The 19,298-nt window shown below is 44.1% G+C and overlaps 1 protein-coding gene and 1 long non-coding RNA gene across 2 annotated transcripts in view; one reads left to right on the forward strand and one right to left on the reverse strand.

The window, feature by feature from the left end:
• Positions 1-13,698, reverse strand: part of LOC132540850 (uncharacterized) — a 134,510-nt gene extending 120,812 nt beyond the window's left edge. Inside the window, exon 1 of the long non-coding RNA XR_009551977.1 lies at positions 13,342-13,698. This is a non-coding gene — a long non-coding RNA (uncharacterized LOC132540850). The remainder of the gene's footprint in view (positions 1-13,341) is intronic.
• The window catches only part of B4GALT1 (beta-1,4-galactosyltransferase 1), a 74,145-nt gene that overhangs the window by 23,461 nt on the left and 31,386 nt on the right, over positions 1-19,298 (forward strand). Inside the window, exon 2 of the mRNA XM_007522868.3 lies at positions 18,865-19,100. Within this exon, the coding sequence (XP_007522930.1) occupies positions 18,865-19,100 (236 nt within the window). The remainder of the gene's footprint in view (positions 1-18,864; positions 19,101-19,298) is intronic.

Genomic DNA, 19,298 nt, shown 5'->3' on the forward strand with positions numbered 1-19,298 from the left:
GAATAAATAAATATTAAAAAAAAAAAGAAATACAGGGAGAGGAGCCAGGTGGTGGTGCACCAGTTAAGCACACACACTACAGTGCTCAAGGACCCAGGTTCAATTCCCTGGTTCCTACCTGCAGGGGAAAAACTTCATGAGTGGTTCAACAGGGCTGCAGGTGTCTCCCTGTCTCTCTCCCTCTCTGTCTCCCCCTCCCTTCTCTATTTCTCTCTGTCTCTATCAAATAATAAAATTTAAAAAGAATGGAAGAGAGAAAAAAAGACAGGGAAAGAAGTGTACCTACAACATATGACCCTGCAACACACCCATCCAAAAAGATTTGTGTACACCTATGTTCATTAGCAGCACAATTTGTAATAGCCAAAACCTGGAAGCAATCCAGGTATCCAACAACAGATGAGTAGCTGAGAAAGTTATGGTCTGTATTTACAACGGAATACTACTCAGCTATTAAAAATGGTGACTTCACCTTCTTTACCTCATATTGGATGGAGCTCTAAGGAATTATGTTAAGTGAGATAAGCCAGAAAATGATGAATATGGCATGATCCCTCTCATATAAGTTGAAAAATAAGAACAGAAGGGAAAACACAAAGCAGAACTTGGACTGGAGTTGGTGTATTTTATCAAAGTAAAAGACTCTGGGGTGGAGAGATGGGCTCCGGTGCTAGAACATGATGGCAGAGAAGGGTCTGGGGGGTTAGATTGTTATGCAGAAAACTGAAAAATGTTACACATGTACAAACTACTGTATTTTTCTGTCCACTGTAAACCATTAACCCCCCCATGAAGAAAATAAATAAATTTAACTTGATTAAGATGGATAAATCTAAATTGTGAGAGTAGTAAATGACACTACTGACTTAACTAAATAAAGGTCAACTTTTATTTGATAAAGAAAGCCTAAATTACATTTTGCAAATTCAGTGCTATTAGCCAGCAAATATTTATTAAGAATTTGTTAAGCTTCCTTACATGTGTTAACGGTAATGATCACACCTACTTGAGTAGGCAGGAGATGAAGAGTGGATGATTTCACATATGTAAAGTAGTTAGAACTTAATCAGTTCTGCAGTGTAGTTGAGGAATGGGAGATAAAACAAAGAAATATGTGCTTCCTGCTTTGTGTGTGTGTGTGTGTGTGTGTGTGTGTGTGTGTGTGTGTGTTGGGGGGGAGATTGATATAGTTGAAGTCTGAATGATGGATTAAAAAATATATGTATACAAGGAGTCAGGCGGTAGCGCAGCAGATTAAGTGCACGTGGCATGAAGCGCAAGGATCGGGATAAGGATCCCGGTTCAAGCCCCCAGCTCCCGACCTGCAGGGGAGTCGCTTCACAGGCAGTGAAGCAGGTCTGCAGGTGTCTGTCTTTCTCTCCTCCTCTCTGTCTTCCCCATCTCTCTTCATTTCTCTCTGTCCTGTCTAACAATGACAAAAATAATAACTACAACAATAACAATTAAAAAACAAGGGCAGCAAAAGGGAATATAAATAAATAAACAAATAAATATTTGAAAATTAAAAAAAAAATACAGGGTGAGGAAGAAACATGATAGCACTGGACCTTCCTGAAGAGCTCCCAAGTTCCATAAGAGCTCCCAAGTGGTGGTGGGATTCAGACCAGGACCATGCACATGCATCCTACCCAGTGAGCAATCACCTTGACCAAATTCTATTGAATATATTGCCCAGTTGACATTTTCCTATAAGAAAAAACTTTCCCTTTGCCCCTATGTATCAGCATAGTTAGTCCTGGGGCATGTTACTATATTCAGTAGTTTGTAATCTTTTATCTGTGTCATTTATTTTGATGCTCAAGATTTATTTTGATGTCCCAGAATTTGGTGAGTAACATCTTCAGACTGGCTCCTGGGCCCTCCTAACATATTATTATTATTCCCTGAGGACCTCCTTACTCTTAGGCAAAGCCAGGTGTTCCAGATGCCCCATGTTCTTTTACACACACACACACATACACACACACACACACACACACACACACACACACACACACACAGCTTAGACCCTCTTTTCTGTAGTTCTGGGTTCCACATTCTCACCTGTGTTTTTAAGCTCTATCCATGTTACTTTGTGCACATCAAAAAAAAAAAAAAAAAAAAAAACCCAGCTTCATAATGTTCCGGGATGTTCATTCCTAATTTTCTCTCTCCCTTCTTTAATAATATACTCCCTCACTACCTTTACAAATACTGCCATGAGGAACAGCTTTCTGCATGCTCTTCAGGGATCTGGGTGTGTGTCTATGTTGATTCAGGAGTGCCAGAAACGGGTCCAGAGTGACCAACTTAGTTGGCATTTCCACAAAGGGACCATTGGAGTCTCTGTACCTCCTCCAACACTTGGCATTAACCAGCTGCTGCTGCTGCTTCCACCTCCTCCCCCTTTCTCTTCCTCATTCCCCCTCCCCTCTCCTCCATTTGCTCCCCTGCTCCCTGTTCCTCCCCCCTCCTCTTCTTCCTCCTTTAAACAGTGCCTAATAATAAACTTAAGTACACCTCTGAGCCACCAAAGCCCAAAAACTGTATATAGAAAAATTGTGTTATTTTTTGAAGGATAGACACCAAAGCGTCATTCTACCGTCCATGGAACTCCACCAGACTCTGTGCCTGCTACCTCCCATATATGGCCAGGAATTGAACCGGGGCCTTCACACATGAAAGACATGAATTTTACCCGTTGAAGTACCTCCCTAGGCCCCCAATTTTCTAATCTTTAGTTAAACAAATAGATGTGTTGGGATAAGTGCTTGGTTTAACTGGGTTTTCTCTACACACAAATCTGAACATCTCTTCATATATAGTTGACAGTCTTTAACTTTCTTTGGTAGATTACTTATTCTTTGCTTTGCTTTTTCTTTTTCCTGGTTATCTATAGGGCTTCCTTGTTCCAGGTTGACTTTTTCAGGTAGGGAGAGAGGGAAGGGGTGAAGGGAGCGAAAGACTATAGTGGGCACCAGTTTAAAGCTTGGGCCACACACATGGCAAATGAGAGCACTGTCCTAATGAGCTATTTCATTAGCCCTAAATTACTTATCCTTAATAAGTCTTTGCTTATTATTATTACTTTTTTTTTTACATTAGGTTCTTATTTTTCTGGGAATGAGAGGAGTCTCTTTGCATAACCATTATGCTATCTCCCCCTCCCCTTTTCTTTCTCTCCCCCCCCCAAAGATTTTAAAAATAAGTGATATGGGAGACTGAAAGAGAGAAACCAGAGCAGTACTCCAGTACTTACAGTACTACGTTGTGAATTAGTAGCCTCAGGCCTACACATCCTGCATTCTACCAGCTGACCTACTTCCCTGACTGTTGGGAAATTGTGAGGATGTGGACATGACTGCCTTACATTTTTCTTGCTATAATACAGAAGTTCCTTAGACATTTTGGAGATTAATTCCCTAGAGATTGCTTCTCTCTCTCTCTCTCTTTTTTTAAATTTTATTTATTCCCTTTGTTGCCCTTATTGTTGAGATTGCTTCTCTTATCTAGCCATTCTGATACTTTGCCTAGGCCAACTTCTGTTGAAACAAACCCCCCCCTCCCTTTGTGCAGTCTGTCACCAGCACTTTCCTTTTTCTGTAACTGTGTTACAATCCTCTGTTTCTCTGCAAGGTATGCTACAATAGCTGAACTCTACTGTTTCTCTTCACCATCTAGCTTCTGTTGAATGCTAGTAAGAATTGGGGGTTGGGATTGGGAAGAAGACTGCTGGGGGTGAGGGGTTGTTGGCTTAGCAGGTCTGGTGTAACACTTACATGCATCAAACCCTGGGGTATGATCCCCAGCACTATAGATGCCAGACTGATGCTCTGGTCTTTCTCTCTTGCATTAAATAAAGTTTTTTTTTTTAATTTTAATTTATTATTTTTAGGACCAAGAGATTGCTTACTGGACAGGGTATGTGTCTTGCTATATAGAACACCCAGTTTGAGCCCCAGTAGCACATAGAAGGTGCTGTAGTAATGCAGGAAATTCCAGTCCTGTAGTGTTTCTCCCTTTCTCTCGCTCTCTGTAGTCAAATGCTCTGCTATGGAGCTATACCCCGTTTTCTCACTATCTAAATGAAAAATATGTCTGGACAAATGAAATCACTCATGTACAAGACCCTGGATCCATCAATAGCTAACTAACTAAATAAATGAATGAAAAGAATGATTTTTTTTTTTTTGTCTCTTAGAGTGTAAGACTCTCATGTAAATTTAATCTTGTATTTTTTCACCACATTTTCATGAGGCAGCCTTGGTGTGTTAGCCACCATATTATCACTGAGGAAGTCCACATGCTGTGAGACTTGCCTAGTTGCTTTTCAGTGGTGGAACAAGGGGATTTGGCTCCTTGTTGTGTTTCTTTCTACAGGGCTGTTCTCCTTAGAAATTGCATTTGGTTTCTGAGAATTGTGTTTCAGTTTCTGTATCTTTTCTTTCTTTCTTTTTTAACCAGAGCACTGATCAGCTCTGGTTTACGGTGGTGCAAGGGATTGAACCTGGAACTTCTGAAGCCTCAGGCATGACAGTCTGTTTGCATAACCATTATGCTATCTACCCCTGCCCGTATCTTTCCTAACATCACCAGAGAAGGTGCGGAACAGTCAGTGTTCTTCCCTAGTTGTGGGGGTGGGGGGGTGTATCAGGAAAGGAGTTGATTATGCAAATGTGGCTCTTGTCATTGTGTGTCACTGTGACCTCAGGTTCACTAGTGGCAGGCTGTGGGGTACCTGCTGATGACTAGCGCCAGGTTGAGGGTAGAAGACCCAGAGGTCAACCTGGAAGGGAACATCTTAAAACACCAGACTTTTATTTAATGCTGTGTAAGAAGTTGAAGCATTCCTTTTAGAAAATTCTAAGAGGAGGGGAGAGAGAGAGAGAGAGATGGAGAGAGAGAAGGAGAAGAGATCTTCCTCCCACCCCCCAGCCTTTCCTGGTAGTGATAACTATAGTAGGCAATTTCTACAGATTCCAGTAGAGGAAGGGAGGGAAGCCAGTAAGGGGGGGGGTTGGGGAGGTCTGGGTGAAGTGGAAATCTGCCTTTGACCCAGGACCAAATAAAGCAGAAATTCCTTCTGGGACAATTTCCCCCAGAGTACAAACACCAGGGAGTCTGTTTACTGGACTTTGGAAGGTGGTGATCCCCAGGCACTGGTTCTTGACCTTGGGGGGTTGCAGCTCTGTGGTTTCACCACTGGTGAAAACCACCTCCTTGGCTCACCCCCGGGCAGATACACTGTCTTGCACCCCAGTTCTGGATTCTCCCAGAAGCTCTCAGTGCTATTTCCTTGCCTTTATTGCCTCAGTGAATTCAGGCGCAATCATCCCATATGATATAAAAGTATACTGGAGGAGGATTTAAGTTATTGATGTCAAGTGAGATTGATTGTTATGTCATGTGGTTGATGGTTTGTTGAAGCCCAACCTGGAGATTGACACAGAATCCCATGGGCACAGGTGGAGAGAATGGAGTTGGGTGTGCCACGTGGTGGTACACCCGGTTAAGTGCTCACATTACAGTGTGCAGGGACCAGGGTTCAAGCCCCTGGTCCCCACCTGTAGGGGGAAAGCTTCTCAAGTAGTGAAGCCGGGTTGCAGATGTCTTTCTCCCTCTCTATCACCCCCCCCCCGTCAATTTCTCTCTGTCTTGATCCAGTAATAAATAAATAAATGTAAAATAAAAAGAGAATGGACTTGGTTTGTGTTCCACTGTATAGACGCTTACATAATTGCTGAATCTTAAAAATTAATAAGGGGAAGATTAGAATTTTTCCCCCTTTTTCAAGCATGCCCTTGGCCTAGGAGGTGGCACATTTGATAAAGCATTTGCAAGTGTAGGGTCCCAGGTTCAGTCCCCAGCATCACATATACCAAAGTGATACTTTGCTTTTCTTTGAAAGAGGGAGCTCTTTCATTAATCATTCAATCTTCAAGAATGTCCTTGAGGGGGCAGGGAAGGTAGCATAATGGTTATGCAAAGATTCTCATCCTTGAGGCTCCAAGGTTCCAGGTTCAAGCTCCTGCATCACCATAAGCCAGAGTTGAGCAGTTAAAACAAATGATTAAAAACAAACAAACAAATAAATAAGCATTAGTTTCTCTTTCGTAACACCCTGAGACTGAAATATTTTCTCAAGGTCACTTCAATCCTGGCCTGTCAGGGTTTTTCAGGGTTCTGCTTTGAGGATCATCTTAACCCTTCAAAGTGATGGAATCTTACCAACACTTTGCTCACTTTTGTTTATGCTTGGTATAGCATGTGAGAGGACCCTGAATTGAGTGCCCACCCCAGGCTTTTCTGGCTGTTTCACAATTCACATCAGACTTTGAGCTTTAATGTTAACTCTTTTAAGTCATAAGCAATATTTCTCAAGGAATTTGGATGTAGCTGTTTCAAGGTAAGAGGAGGAAATAGAACATTTTTAACTGAGAAATGTTGTGCATGTACAAACTATTGTATTTACTGTTGAATGTAAAACATTAATTCCCCAATAAAGAAATGAAAAAAGAAGAAAAAAAAGGCATTTTTATTAGGCAGCTGGGATACCTGCTGCTTCAATCCCACCAGAGATTTCCAGTCAAGTGGAAATTTAGTTTAATGTATCCAGGGAGGTGGCTCAGCAAGTTGGATGCAGGACTTGTGTGAATATGGCCCCAGCAGAGTTTTTACATCCCTTCTTCTGCAAAAGGCAAAAGTGAAACCAGGTTGATACCTGATATTTATCATCTGAGAGGAGACTGTAGTTCCTGAGAATGAGTTGTTTTTTTCATGATCTTTCTTTCTGTCCTTCTTTCTTTTCTTTTTTTTTTTTTGCCTCCAGGATTATGACTGGGCCTTGGTGCCTACACTATGAATCCACTGCTCCTAGAGGCCATCTTTTTCCATTATTGTTATTGTTGTTGTTGTTGTTGTTGTATAGGACAGAGAGAAATTGAGAAGGGAGAGGAGACAGAGAAGGGGAGAGAAACATAGACACGTGCAGACCTGCTTCACCGCTTGTGAAGCGACTGCCCTGCTAGTGGGGAGCCTGGGGCTCAAACTGGGATCCTTACACCGGTCCTTGTGCTTCACACCATGTGCACTTAACCCAGCACACTACTGCCGGGTCCTGGTCCCTCATTCTTAAAGAGCTTCATGGGATGGGAAAGGAGTCCTGGTTAATGAATGAACTTATAAACCAGTGGCTCTCCAAATAGAGTCCCAGGATCCACACTAAAGTCACTTAGGAGTTTTATATAAATGTAGAGGCCTGGCCCAAGCCCCAGATTTGCCAAACCAGAAAATCTAGTGAGGAAGACTCGGGAATCTAGACTTTTTTTTTTTCAATTGTCACCATGGTTATTGCTAGAGCTTGGTGCTGGCACTACAAATCCACTGTTCCTGGAAGCCATTTTTTTTTTTCCTTTCTGCTTTATTTTTATCTGACAGGTCAGAGAGAAATTGAGAAGGAAAGAGAAAGATAAACACCTGTAGACCTGCTTCACCGCTCATAAGGTGTCCTCCCTGCAGGTGAGGAGTGGGGGCTCAAACCCGGATCCTTGAGCATGGTGACATGTGCGCTTAACCAAGTGCACCACCACCCGGCTCCTGGAATCTACACTTTTTTTTTTAATGCTTCTCAAGATGATTCTAATACCCCTAGTTGGAGAGCCTGGTTATCTCGTAAATGGAATCCTCACCAGCATTTTAAACAAACACTGTAGCAAATGAGAGTCCTTGGACTTTTGTTTAAAGGTTGGATGGAAATTTAAGGAGGATGAGAGCAGGGCACAAAGAAGGGCGGTTGCTCTGAGGTCAGTAGCTCATTGCTGCCCAGCTCATCTTCAGGTGATATTTTCAAAGGCCTGCTGAGTAGAACAGGTGTGGCACGTGGTGGGGCTGCTCCTGTGCCCTGAGATGGACACGAGAGCAACTGGCCAGACAGCTCAATTGGTCCTGCCACCTGGGCTCACCTCCACTGGTAGCTTCTTTGGCTTCTTTCTTTTTTTAGTATATACTTTTGTTTTTCTCCATACCCCCAAATACACTGTTCTGAGACCGCAAATGTGTTCTACTTCCTGTTGTAAAAGGGTTTCTCTCCCTATGGTGTAACAGTGACTCACATGATGAGTTGACAGAAAGAATAGTGGGTGTGAGAAATGTATTCTGTGTACCATAGGCCTGAGACACGACATACCAACATTAGAAAGATTATTCTGGTTTTCTGGTCCCACAGAAGTTGTATGTTGTTAAATGTTTATTTTGGGAAGACATTTCATGATTGGGAGATGGATAAAGGAGCAGGAGATCACATTACTTGTCCTTAGGAGGTATATATATATATATTCCCCCACTCCCTGGGGTTATCACTGGGGCTTGGTGCTTGCACTATGAATCCACTGCTCCTGGCGGCCATTTTATTTTTCTGTTTTTGTTGCTGCTGCTATTGTTGTTGTTGGATAGGACAGAGATAAATGGAGAGAGGAGGGGAAGACAGAGGGGGAGAGAAAGATAGACACCTGCAGACCTGCTTCACCACTCGTGAATCGACCTCCCTGCAGGTAAGGAGCTGGGAGCTTGAGCTGGGATTAGGTTATATTTTAAAATATTTATTGCTCAGTTATTTTTAAATATGCTCATATACATCAGTTTAGGAAATCATTTCTAGGGGGATAAGAGATAGCTTACACTATACCATAGTACACACTGTACCATGACTCAAGCCCCTAGCCACCATATGAAAGTGCCTTGAGGGAGTTGGGCAGTAGTAGCACAGCAGGTTAAGCGCAGGTGGCACAAAGCACAAGGACCAGTGTAAGGATCCCGGTTCGAGCCCTGGCTCCCCACCTGCAGGGGAGTCACTTCACAAGTGGTGAAGCGAGTTTGTAGGTGTCTATCTTTCTCTCCCCCTCTCTGTCTTCTACTTCTTTCTCCATTTCTCTCTGTCCTATCCAACAATGATGACATCAATAACAATAACAATAATAACTACAACAATAAGGGTAACAAAAGGGAATAAATAAGTAAATAAATATTTTTTAAAAAAAGAAGAAGAAGAAAGTGTCAGGTGGTAGCGCAGTGGGTTAAGCGCAGGCAGCACAAAGTGCAAGGACCAGCTTAAGGATCCTGGTTCAAGCCCCCAGCTCCCCACCTGCAGAGGAGTTGCTTCACAAGTGGTGAAGCAGGTCTGCAGGTGTCTATCTTTCTCTCCCCCTCTCTGTCTTCCCCTCCTCTCTCCATTTCTCTCTGTCCTATCCAACAATGCTGACATCAATAGCAACAATAATAACTACAACAAGCAATAAGGGCAACAAAAGGGAATAAGTAAATACTTTTTAAAAAGTGCCTTGCACAGGGGAAACTTCATATATGGTGGAATAGAAACTCTCTCTCCCACTCTGCCTCTATCCCTCTATTTCTTAAAAATCTTTATTGGATAGAGACAGCCAGAAATCAAGAGGGAAGAAGGTGATAGAGAGGGAGAGAGACAGAGAGACACCTGCAGCACTGCTTCACCACTCGCAAAGCTTTCCCCCTGCAGGTGGGGACTGCAGGCTCGAACCCAGGTCCTTGAGCATTGTAATACATGCGCTCAACCAGGTGTGCCACCACCTGACCCCTTATCCCTCTATTTCTATCTGAAATAAAAAACAAAAAACCAAAAGACTGCCAAGAACAGTGGAATTGTACAAGCACAAAGTCCTAGCAAAACCATAGCAGAAGAAAAGAAAGGAATTTCCAGGACCTTTGAAGTTTTCATGAATTTGATTTTAAAATTCAGTGAGAAAGGGCCATGGAAATGGCCCAATGACTAAAGTACAGGGCTTGCATGCGCCAGATTGTAGGTTTGGTGCCCGACAGCACATACACCAGGCTCTCCCTACCACTCATAAGAAATGTATAAGTAGGCAGAAGAGATAGCACAATAGTTATGCAAACAGACTCTCATATGTGAGGCTCCCAGATCCCAGGTTCAATTCCCCTTACCACCATAAGCAGTGCACTGGTTAAAAGGGAAAAAAAGAAAAGGAAAAGGAAGAAAGAAAGAAGGAAGGAAAGAGAGAAATGTATAAGTAAGTCTTTTTTAAAAATAAAATTCAGCGAGGAGGATTAGCATGAGTTTTGAAGAGTCTTTTTTAATAGTTCCCTTCTCATTGTTTTTCAATCACGTTTTCCCAAGTCTTATCAAAATTCCTTTTCTTGCTTTACATCAGTGGCAAAGAAGCAAGAAGAGTAGCTGTGTGCTATCCACTCAACTAAGGTTTGTTGGTGTACGTTGTATCCATGGCAGCCAAGTGGACACTCGGCTCTGTTGAACTACTACAAAGATGCTGAGGGGCCCAGCTGCCGCAGTTGTTGCTCTGCAAAATTTCCTTGACTCTCCTTGGCCCTAGAATGGCTTCCGCTTCTATTGTGCCATGTCAGCTGTTCTCCCCACTATAATACTCACCATTTGTTTGCTTTGCCGGCTTCCCTCCCCAAAGGCAAAAACCTCCTCTTAATCCAGCCTCTTAACTTTATCTGTGTGCATGGAACCATTGACAGATGGCGTGCTAACCATGAGACTATGGTTTCCGGGTACATAAGGGAAGATGGAAAAAGAGGAAAAGTCAACTCCGAGTGATCCAAGAAGGCTTCCTAAGGGAAGTAGTGTTTGAATTGAGGCTAGACAGTTACTAAATTGGTAGAGTTTTCGGGGAACTTGAGAATGATTCTTTTTTATACTTAAAAAAAAATTTATTTATTTATTTTCCCTTTTGTTGTCCTTGTTGTTTTTCATTGTTGTTGTAGTTATTACTGTTGTTGTTATTGATGTTGTTGTTGTTAGATAGGACAGAGAGAATTGGAGAGAGGAGGGGAAGACAGAGAGGGGAAGAGAAAGATAGACACCTGCAGGCCTGCTTCACCGCTTGTGAAGCAACCCCCCTGAAGGTGGGGAGCCGGGGGCTCGAACCAGAATCCTTAAGCCAGTCCTTGTGCTTCGTGCCACATGTGCTTAACCTGCTGGCTACCGCCCGACTCCCGAGAGTGATTCTTTATGTGTGACTGGAGAGAAGGTTTGAACGAGACCCAAGCAGTAGGTAGTGCTTTTATGTCTAGTCTAAGGGGACACAAGCTGGCACCGGGAGTTTGTAGAACCACAGCAAACAACGTCCGTGCCCAAACCTAAGGAATTGGTAGCTCCGAGTCAGCTTCCAATGCACACTTGCCCTCTGGAAAACTGATAACAGAAAAGTGACCTGCTTAAGTGAACCTGTGGAAGAACTCTGTGCCAGGCTAAGTCAGCTGGAAAAGGAGCTGTGCTTTGTGCTGTCACAGCTGAGACCCAGGCAATGAAGACATCCAAACCTCTCACTTTTTAACGCCACAAAGCTCTGGGCACTGCCTAGTGCCATAGTTCCTGAATGTTTGAGTTTTATTGCCCAGAATTTCTTCAGGGGAAATATAGTGGCCTGACCCATGGCTGCCAAATAAAGATTTTTTAGAAAAATTAAATTAAAAAATCCAACCCAGTATCAAATCCACTATTATCACTTCATAACAGAAAGAACATGTTTCTTTCTTTAAAAAAAAAGTGGGGCGAGTTGGGTGGTAGCACTGAGGGTTAAGCGTAGGTGATGCAAAGCGCAAGGACCAGCATAGGGATTCCAGTTTGAGCCCCTGGCTCCCCACCTGCAGGGAAGTCGCTTCACAGGCGGTGAAGCAGGTCTGCAGATGTCTGTCTTTCTCTCCTCCTCTCTGTCTTCCCCTCCTCTCTCCATTTCTCTCTGCCCTATCCAACAACGACGACAATAATAACTACAATAATAAAACAAGAAGGACAACAAAAGGGAATACATATATATATTTAAAAAATGGGGCCAGGTGGTGGCACACTTGGTTGACTGCACATGTTCCAATGTGCCAGGACCCGGGTTCCAGTCCCCAGTCCCCACCTAGAGAGGGAAACTCCATGAGTGGTGAAGCAGGGCTGCAGGTGTCTTTCTGTCTCTCTCCTCTATCTCCTCCTTCCCTTTTCATTTCTGACTGTCTCTATCCAATAATTAAAAAAAAAAATCACTTTAGGGGGCCAGGCAGTGGCCTCCCTCTCCCTCCCTCTCTCTCTCTCCCTCTGCTCTTCCCCTCTCGATCCTATCCAATAAAATGGATAAATGGCCACCAGGAGGGGTGGATTCATAGTGCAGGCACCAAGCCCCAGTGATAACCCTGGAGGCAAAAATAAATAAAAAATCATTCATTGAAGAAATATTGAGTGTTCCAGGAGGTGGCACAGTGATTAAAGTATTGATTCTTGGAAGTTAGGCGGTGGCACAGCTGGTTAAACACATGTGGTGCGAAGCGCAGGGACCAGCCTAAGGATCCCAATTTGAGCCCCCGGCTCCCCACCTGCAGGGGAGTCACTTCATAGGCAGTGAAGCAGGTCTGCAGGTATCAATCTTTCTCTCCCCCTTTCTATCTTTCCCTCCTCTCACCATTTCTGTCTTATCCAACAACAATGAAAACAATAATAATAACTACAACAATAAAACAACAAGGGCAACAAAAGGAAATTTTTTTTTTTTTAAAATATTGATTCTTGACTGTGAGGTCCTGAGTTTGATCCTCGGCAGCACATGTACCAGAGTGATGTCTGGTTCTTTCTCTCTCTCTCTCTGCTTATCTTTCTCATGAATAAATACATTCTTAAAAAAAAATAGTCAACAGACTGAAAACCTTTTTAAAAAAAGAACTATTGACAGGGGCCAGGCAGTGGCACGCCTGGTTAAGTGCACACAGTGTACAAGGTCCTGGGTTCAAGCCTCTGGTCCACACTTGCAGGTGGGAAGCTTCATGAGTGGTGAAGTAGGGCTGCAAGTCTCTGTTTCTCCTCTCTCTCATTCTTTCTCTCTCTCTCTCTTGCTGTTTATCTCCTCTTTCCTCTCAGTTTCTGGCTGTCTTTATCCAATAAATAAATAAATATAATTTTAAAAAAATTTTAAAAAGAAACATTTACATACAGGGTTGCCATCCTTAGGGCACAAATCTGATTCTACCAGAGATGGATATCAGCACACCTTACCCTCCACAAAGGGTATCCTCCTCCTCCTCTCCCTCCTCCTCCTCCATCATAGGGCACTGGGTCACCAGCATCCCCTATTTCTATCTCCAAGTCTGTGAATTTGTTGCAAAAAAATCACAGTCAGTTAATGTTTCAGCCTGCATTATTTCTTGCTTTGGTTTCCATATGAGTGAGATTATCTGGTGTTCATGGAAGGTCATTTTTCACATCTGGAGAGTGAGAAATGTGTATTTTTGAAAGAAATGACATTCAGATACATTGATTATACTTAGCATAATAAAGAAAGCACCTACATTGTCTTTTTTTACTCTTACTCTTTTGTCCCAGGCTGGTGAAACGTTATTACAACGCAGCATTAGGACTCAGATTGTGTTCTGAACCACTGGGAGGTTTGTTGAAAAACATTTGAGTAGGTATTCCAGTCTGTTTTGCTGAGACTAGAGAGCTGAGTTAGTAGTGGTCCAGCCAACATGAAACTGAGGCAGGGAGTCTGGCTAGGTTGGCTCAGTATATATGTTTTTAATATTTTTATTTATTTTAATGAGAGAGAGAGAGATTCAGAGACAGACACAAAGTGAAACACCAGAGTTCTGCATAGCTTTGGGTGATGGTGGTGTGGGGGACTGAACCTGGGACCTCAGAGCCTCAGGCATGAAAGTCTTTTGTACAACCATTATTCTGTCTCACCAGCTTGGGTTAACAAGGCTTTTATGGAGGGGCATGTGTATGTGTTTGAGTTAGCTGTGCCAGGCAAGGGAGCATTGGAATTTGTCCGTATTGAGCTCACACATTGAAGTTATTGAGTGACTTACATGCAAGGCCATGACCTGGACTCCCAACTGAGAGGCCCACGTGGCAGGGCTTTAGCTGGGGGAGCGGAGGACTGCTCACATCTGCTCATCTGCTTACGTAACCTCGCTTCCCGTCTCCCAGAGCCAAGAAAACACACAAGCCAGCTCAGCGGGGCCAAGGGCCTGTGGTAGCACACGCCATGCGCCTCACAGCAAGGGATCCTTGGCTCAGCCTGAGGACTGTCACAAAGCCCTTAGCATTCTCCCTTCACTGCTCTCTGAGGTTTCAGGCAATGACTGTGAGACCTGGTCACAGGTCTATGTGTTTCTGGACAGAGTTGGTCCCTGCTCTCTGGATGTTATTACTGGGACAGAACTAGGCATGTATGGAGGACAGCCCTGGGGTGTGAAGGGGTGTGTAGGGCAGAACTCAAAAGGGCAGTTTGGCACCAAGTCGGAAGCTGTCACTGACTGCCTAGCACTGTCCAGTTGTGATGGTGTAGGCTATAAGCTGCAGGATTCTCAGAGTTGTGGAGGCTGCCAAGGGGGCTGGGTATAGACAGAAGCTGGTTAGTAGTAGGACTGGGGAGGCAGAAGACTCAGGGGATTGCCAGAGGGGCTGCAGAGAGCAGCAGGAGGGTGAGGAGAGGCAACTCAACTATACAGCTCTGTAGGGACTTCGGAGGGGCAAGTCCCTGACCCAGCCTTGAGCCAGGGTGGTTTTCACTTGGGTTTTGCCACAGCCTCAACAGGCAGTTTCTCGATGTCATGAACCACCCCAAGTCCTGGCACACAACAGGTATCCAGAAATGATTGACTGAAATAAGTTGAAAGTGGCCTTGAGAGGCCGGGCGGTAGCACACATGGTTAAGGCACACATAGTACTATGTGCAATATATACTATGTACCAGGTTCCAGTCCCCACTCCCTACTTGATGTGGAGACATTTCACAAGTGATGAAGCAGGTCTGCAGGTGTCTCTTTCTCCCTCTCAGTTTCTTTCTCCCTCTCAATCACCTCCTCCCCTCTCAATTTCTCTATCCTATTGAATAAAATGGGATGGGGGGAGTAGCTTTGACACATAGCATGGGAAATATTTGCATAAACAAACACTACCTACTAGGTTCTGGTTTGACTCTTAAGTAGACTCCCATGGATTGTCACATGCTGTTGTCACCTCCTGTGTATGAGTGGGTTTGTTGGGGCTATTGGCAGGAAGGTGACATAAAAGATCAAGTCGCCAGCTTATCAACTTTTCTAAGTGGGTAGATTAGTGCTGTGAGTTGCTGTGGGAAGATGAGAAGCAGGTTTGACCATAGGTGGTATGTGTTGAGTAGGGGATAAGAGTTCATTTGAGGAGACTGAGGAAGACTCAAGGGTGTAACACAGGACTTAAATTCATTTGTTCCCAACCCCTCCCTTCCACACGCACCCCCCATTACCACGTGTGCTGGAGTGATGCTTTGGTATATTTCTCTCTCATTAAATAAATATATCCTTCCCCCTTTCCCCCCCCCCCAGTTTTTTGCTGGGTCTCCACACCTGGATAATTTCACTGTTCCCAGCTGCAGACTCATTTTTGGATAAGGGCTGGGGTGCAGGAGAGAGAGAAGGGAAAACACTACAGTGGCATTCCACAGTCTGAAGCTTCCCCTTGGAGTGATACTTCCATATGGTAGCTGAGGAAGGCTTGAACTTGGGTCCTCATGTGTATACTATATACAATGAGCTAGCTCCTGGCCACTTTTTTTTTTTTAGTTTTATTTTAAAGAGGTCATTTGGGCAGGTTGAGTTCCAATCCCTGCATTTTACGGGTGGGAAGCCTGTAAGTAGATGATACTTGTCCAAAGACCATCCAGCAAGCCACTGGTGGAGCTCAGCCAGGGCTCAGGCATCCTTCCTTCTGTCTAGAAAACTACTTCAGGGCCACCCCTGAAAGGACAGAACATAGATGCTTTCTAGCTTGCAGGTGTCTGCTCTGGAAAGGCTCGGCAGATTAAGTGTGAATTCTTGTCTTCTGTGTTGGTTTCAGAAGACATGAGCTGGTTGGTGAGGTGGCAGTCCAGATGCCTCTTGGCTTCCCAGAAATGAAGTTATGTTTAGCAGCTTCTTCAGAACCAGTGATGTGTTGGAGCTGAGGGGTTTGCAGATGTTGCGGGTCCCTTTGAAGCGAGAGGAACAGAGCTTTGCCTGTTTTTCACAAGTGTGCTGTGCAGCAGGGCATCCCAGGAGGCTTCTCCAGAGCTGAGGAGTGGATGGGCCTGGTACACATTGTGAGGAAGGGCTACCTGCACAAAACTTGTGAACTGGGAAGTTCAAGATAATCAACTGGGGTCCTTGTTAATCTCGAATGCTTACTGATCAGCCCAGCCAAACTCTCTAGGGGAGAAACCTGAGAGTCCGTAATTTTACAAATCACCTCAAGAGGTTCTGATATTATAATTTGTAAAAAAAAAACAAAAAAAAAACAAGCAAACAATAACAACAACAAAACCCTGAAGTTTTCAAGTTCTAACTTAGTCTTGGAGCATGACACCTACTTACCCGAGGACACCGTGGGAGATTGGAGCTAGAGCATTAGTGTGAGGGACTGCTCTGTGAGCCCTCTGTTCCGTCACAGGGGGGAGGAGGCATATGGCCAGGGAAGGACTAGGTCTTTCGGAGCCTGGAGGTTCCCCTTCCAGTCCCAGGTTTGCTGTCTCAGTTCTGTGGTAATAGAGACAGTGAAAGGATGAAGGCAAATTGGGGCTTTGCTTTGATTTTAACATTCTGGCCCCTCTTTTCTCTTGCTGTCTAGAGGAAAGAGGGAAGGGCATTTATGGCAAAGGACATAAGCATGGTTTGAAGGGGGCAGGTGTAGAGCTGAGAGTGAATGGTCTTACCACGTCGGAGGCCACACAGTCTTGGAACCATTCAAGGGTAAAAATTAAAGGGTGTGTGTGTGTGTGTGTGTGTGTGTGTGTGTGTGTGTGTAAGGAGAGAGAGATCACACTGGTACATGTGATGCTGGAGATCAAACTCAGGACTGTGCATGAGAGCCCAACACCTTATCTACTGTGCTACCTCCCCAGCTGTTCCACTGGAGAATTTTACTGGGAATGTAATATCATCAGAATGTGTCTCAGGAAAAAAAAATAATAATAATGAGAAGAAATAAGTCTAATGATTAGTGTTTCCTGGAATGCAGAGGAAGTCTGGTCCATGGGGAATGGTGAGGACTGGAGTTGGAGTGTTGATTCTGCCTCTAAGCCAATCAGTCATCTTTCATATATCCTTATCATGTAGGCTGCCCAAGAAACAGCCCTGAGTCTTCAGGGAGTGTGGGCTTCTCTTAACTTGAAACTGTTTCTACTTAGAAGATTAGGATATCCATATCTATACCTGGGTCTATACCTTTTCCTCTGCCCAAGAAACAGCCCTGAGTCTTCAGGGACTGTGGGCCTCTCTTAACTTGAAACTGTTTCTACTTAGAAGACTAGGATATCCATATCTGTACCTGGGTCTATACCTTGGCCTTTTCTTCTGCCACAAACTAAAAATCTACCATCTATATCTAACCATTTTTCTCCTGAGCCAAGAAGTCCCATCAACTGCTTCCTTTCTTTTAAAATAAGATTTATTTATTTTTATTCATGTCTTTATTTTTTGAACAAGAGAAACCAAGACCAGAACACTGCTCAGCTCTGAGCTCAGCTCTGACATAAGGTGGCTCCAGGGATTGAACTGCAACCTCTTGCATGCAAGTCTTGTGTGTTACCACTGTGTTAACTCCCCTGATTATCCTTAATTTATTTCTAGCATCATAACTTGGAACCATGTTCTTCCAAACCAGAAACTCTTGGAGTCATGTTTTCCTCCCTTCTTCGTCTCCTTTGTTATTACTGCTTCTACTTTTTCTAAAGTATTCTTTTATAATGTTCTTTCCAACTGTTTCATTTTAGTCTCTTCTGGGGTCTCATTTCCTCCAGTCCCTCTTTAGTGAATTTGTTTCATCTGTGCATCAAATCTTTTCCTGAGACATGACCTTTTCTTTTCCCTCCAGGGTTATTGCTGGGGCTTGGTGCCTGCACCACAAATCCACTGCTCCTGGAGGCTATTCCCCCCCCCCTTTCTTTGTTGTCCTTGTTGTTTTATCATTGTTGTGGTTATTATTGTTGTTGTTATTGATGTCATTGCTGTTGGATAGGACAGAGAGAAATAGAGAGAGGAGGGGAAGACAGAGAAGGGGAGAGAAAGACAGACACCTGCAGACCTGCTTCTCTGCCTGTGAAACGACTTCCCTGCAGGTGGGGAGCCAGGGGCTCGAACCGGGATCCTCAAGCCGGTCCTTGCGCTTTGTACCACCTGCACTTAACCCGCTGCGCTACCGCCTGACCCTGACATGGCTTTTTTATGCCACTCCCTGCTACCATCTGACTGGAGGCTGCTTTCTTCAACTCTCACCACACATGCTACCCAACTAGGCTAGAGGTTCAGGGAGAAACTCTCCAAGGCTATAAAGTTGGGAAATAAGAGATACATCTTAACCCTTAACTTTAGGATTTCTTTTTGTGTATATGGAGCTGGGGCCTTGTGTATGAACAATTCCACTGTTATCAGACTAATCTTCATTAGAGAGAAAGAACTGGAGCTTCTCCTGGTTCCTTGGCACTTGACTGAATGTCAAGATTTCTGGGGGGCGGGGGGGGTGTTTTTTCTTTGAAACTGTCATCTTTACAATATCCTGTCAGGACATCTTTACAACCTCCTCTATGGGATATACCCCATTGCTGTTTTATAGTTGAGAAACTGAGTCTGAGGGAAGTGTGTCCTGGGCAGGGACACATAAGATGTCTAGCTATCTAGCTTAGTCTAGAGCGGAAGGGTTCTTGGGGGTGTCAGGTCATGCTAGTGCTGGACTGGAGTGCCATTCCCTTCATTGTTCTGCCTCCCCGGAGGAGATGCCTCTTGTGACTGTGAACTGGCCATCTGACAATGTTTCCACAAGTGTTTTCACCTAACTTCTCCTTCCCTCCACCTCTCTAGTCGGTCCCATGCCGATTGACTTTAATATAAAAGTGGACCTGAAGCTTGTGGAGAAACAGAACCCGAACGTGAAGTTGGGCGGCCGCTATAGCCCCAAGGACTGCATCTCTCCTCACAAAGTGGCCATCGTCATTCCATTCCGCAACCGCCAAGAGCACCTCAAATACTGGCTTTATTACTTGCACCCAATCCTACAGCGCCAGCAGCTGGACTATGGCATCTATGTTATCAACCAGGTGAGAGAATGTCTGTGATTGTGTGCCAGGTGTCAGCATGCAAATATGTGAGGTTATAAGGGGTGAGGAAGAGGAAGTAATTTACTAGATATTTGGCATTTTATGACCCATCCCCATCACCTTTCTTATCATAATACGTCAGATAAGCTAAATGACATTACTGATTGCTGTTACCAACTCTTTGAGGCAAGGCAAATC

Source organism: Erinaceus europaeus, chromosome 10, assembly GCF_950295315.1.
Source record: "Erinaceus europaeus chromosome 10, mEriEur2.1, whole genome shotgun sequence".
NCBI lineage: Eukaryota > Metazoa > Chordata > Mammalia > Eulipotyphla > Erinaceidae > Erinaceus > Erinaceus europaeus.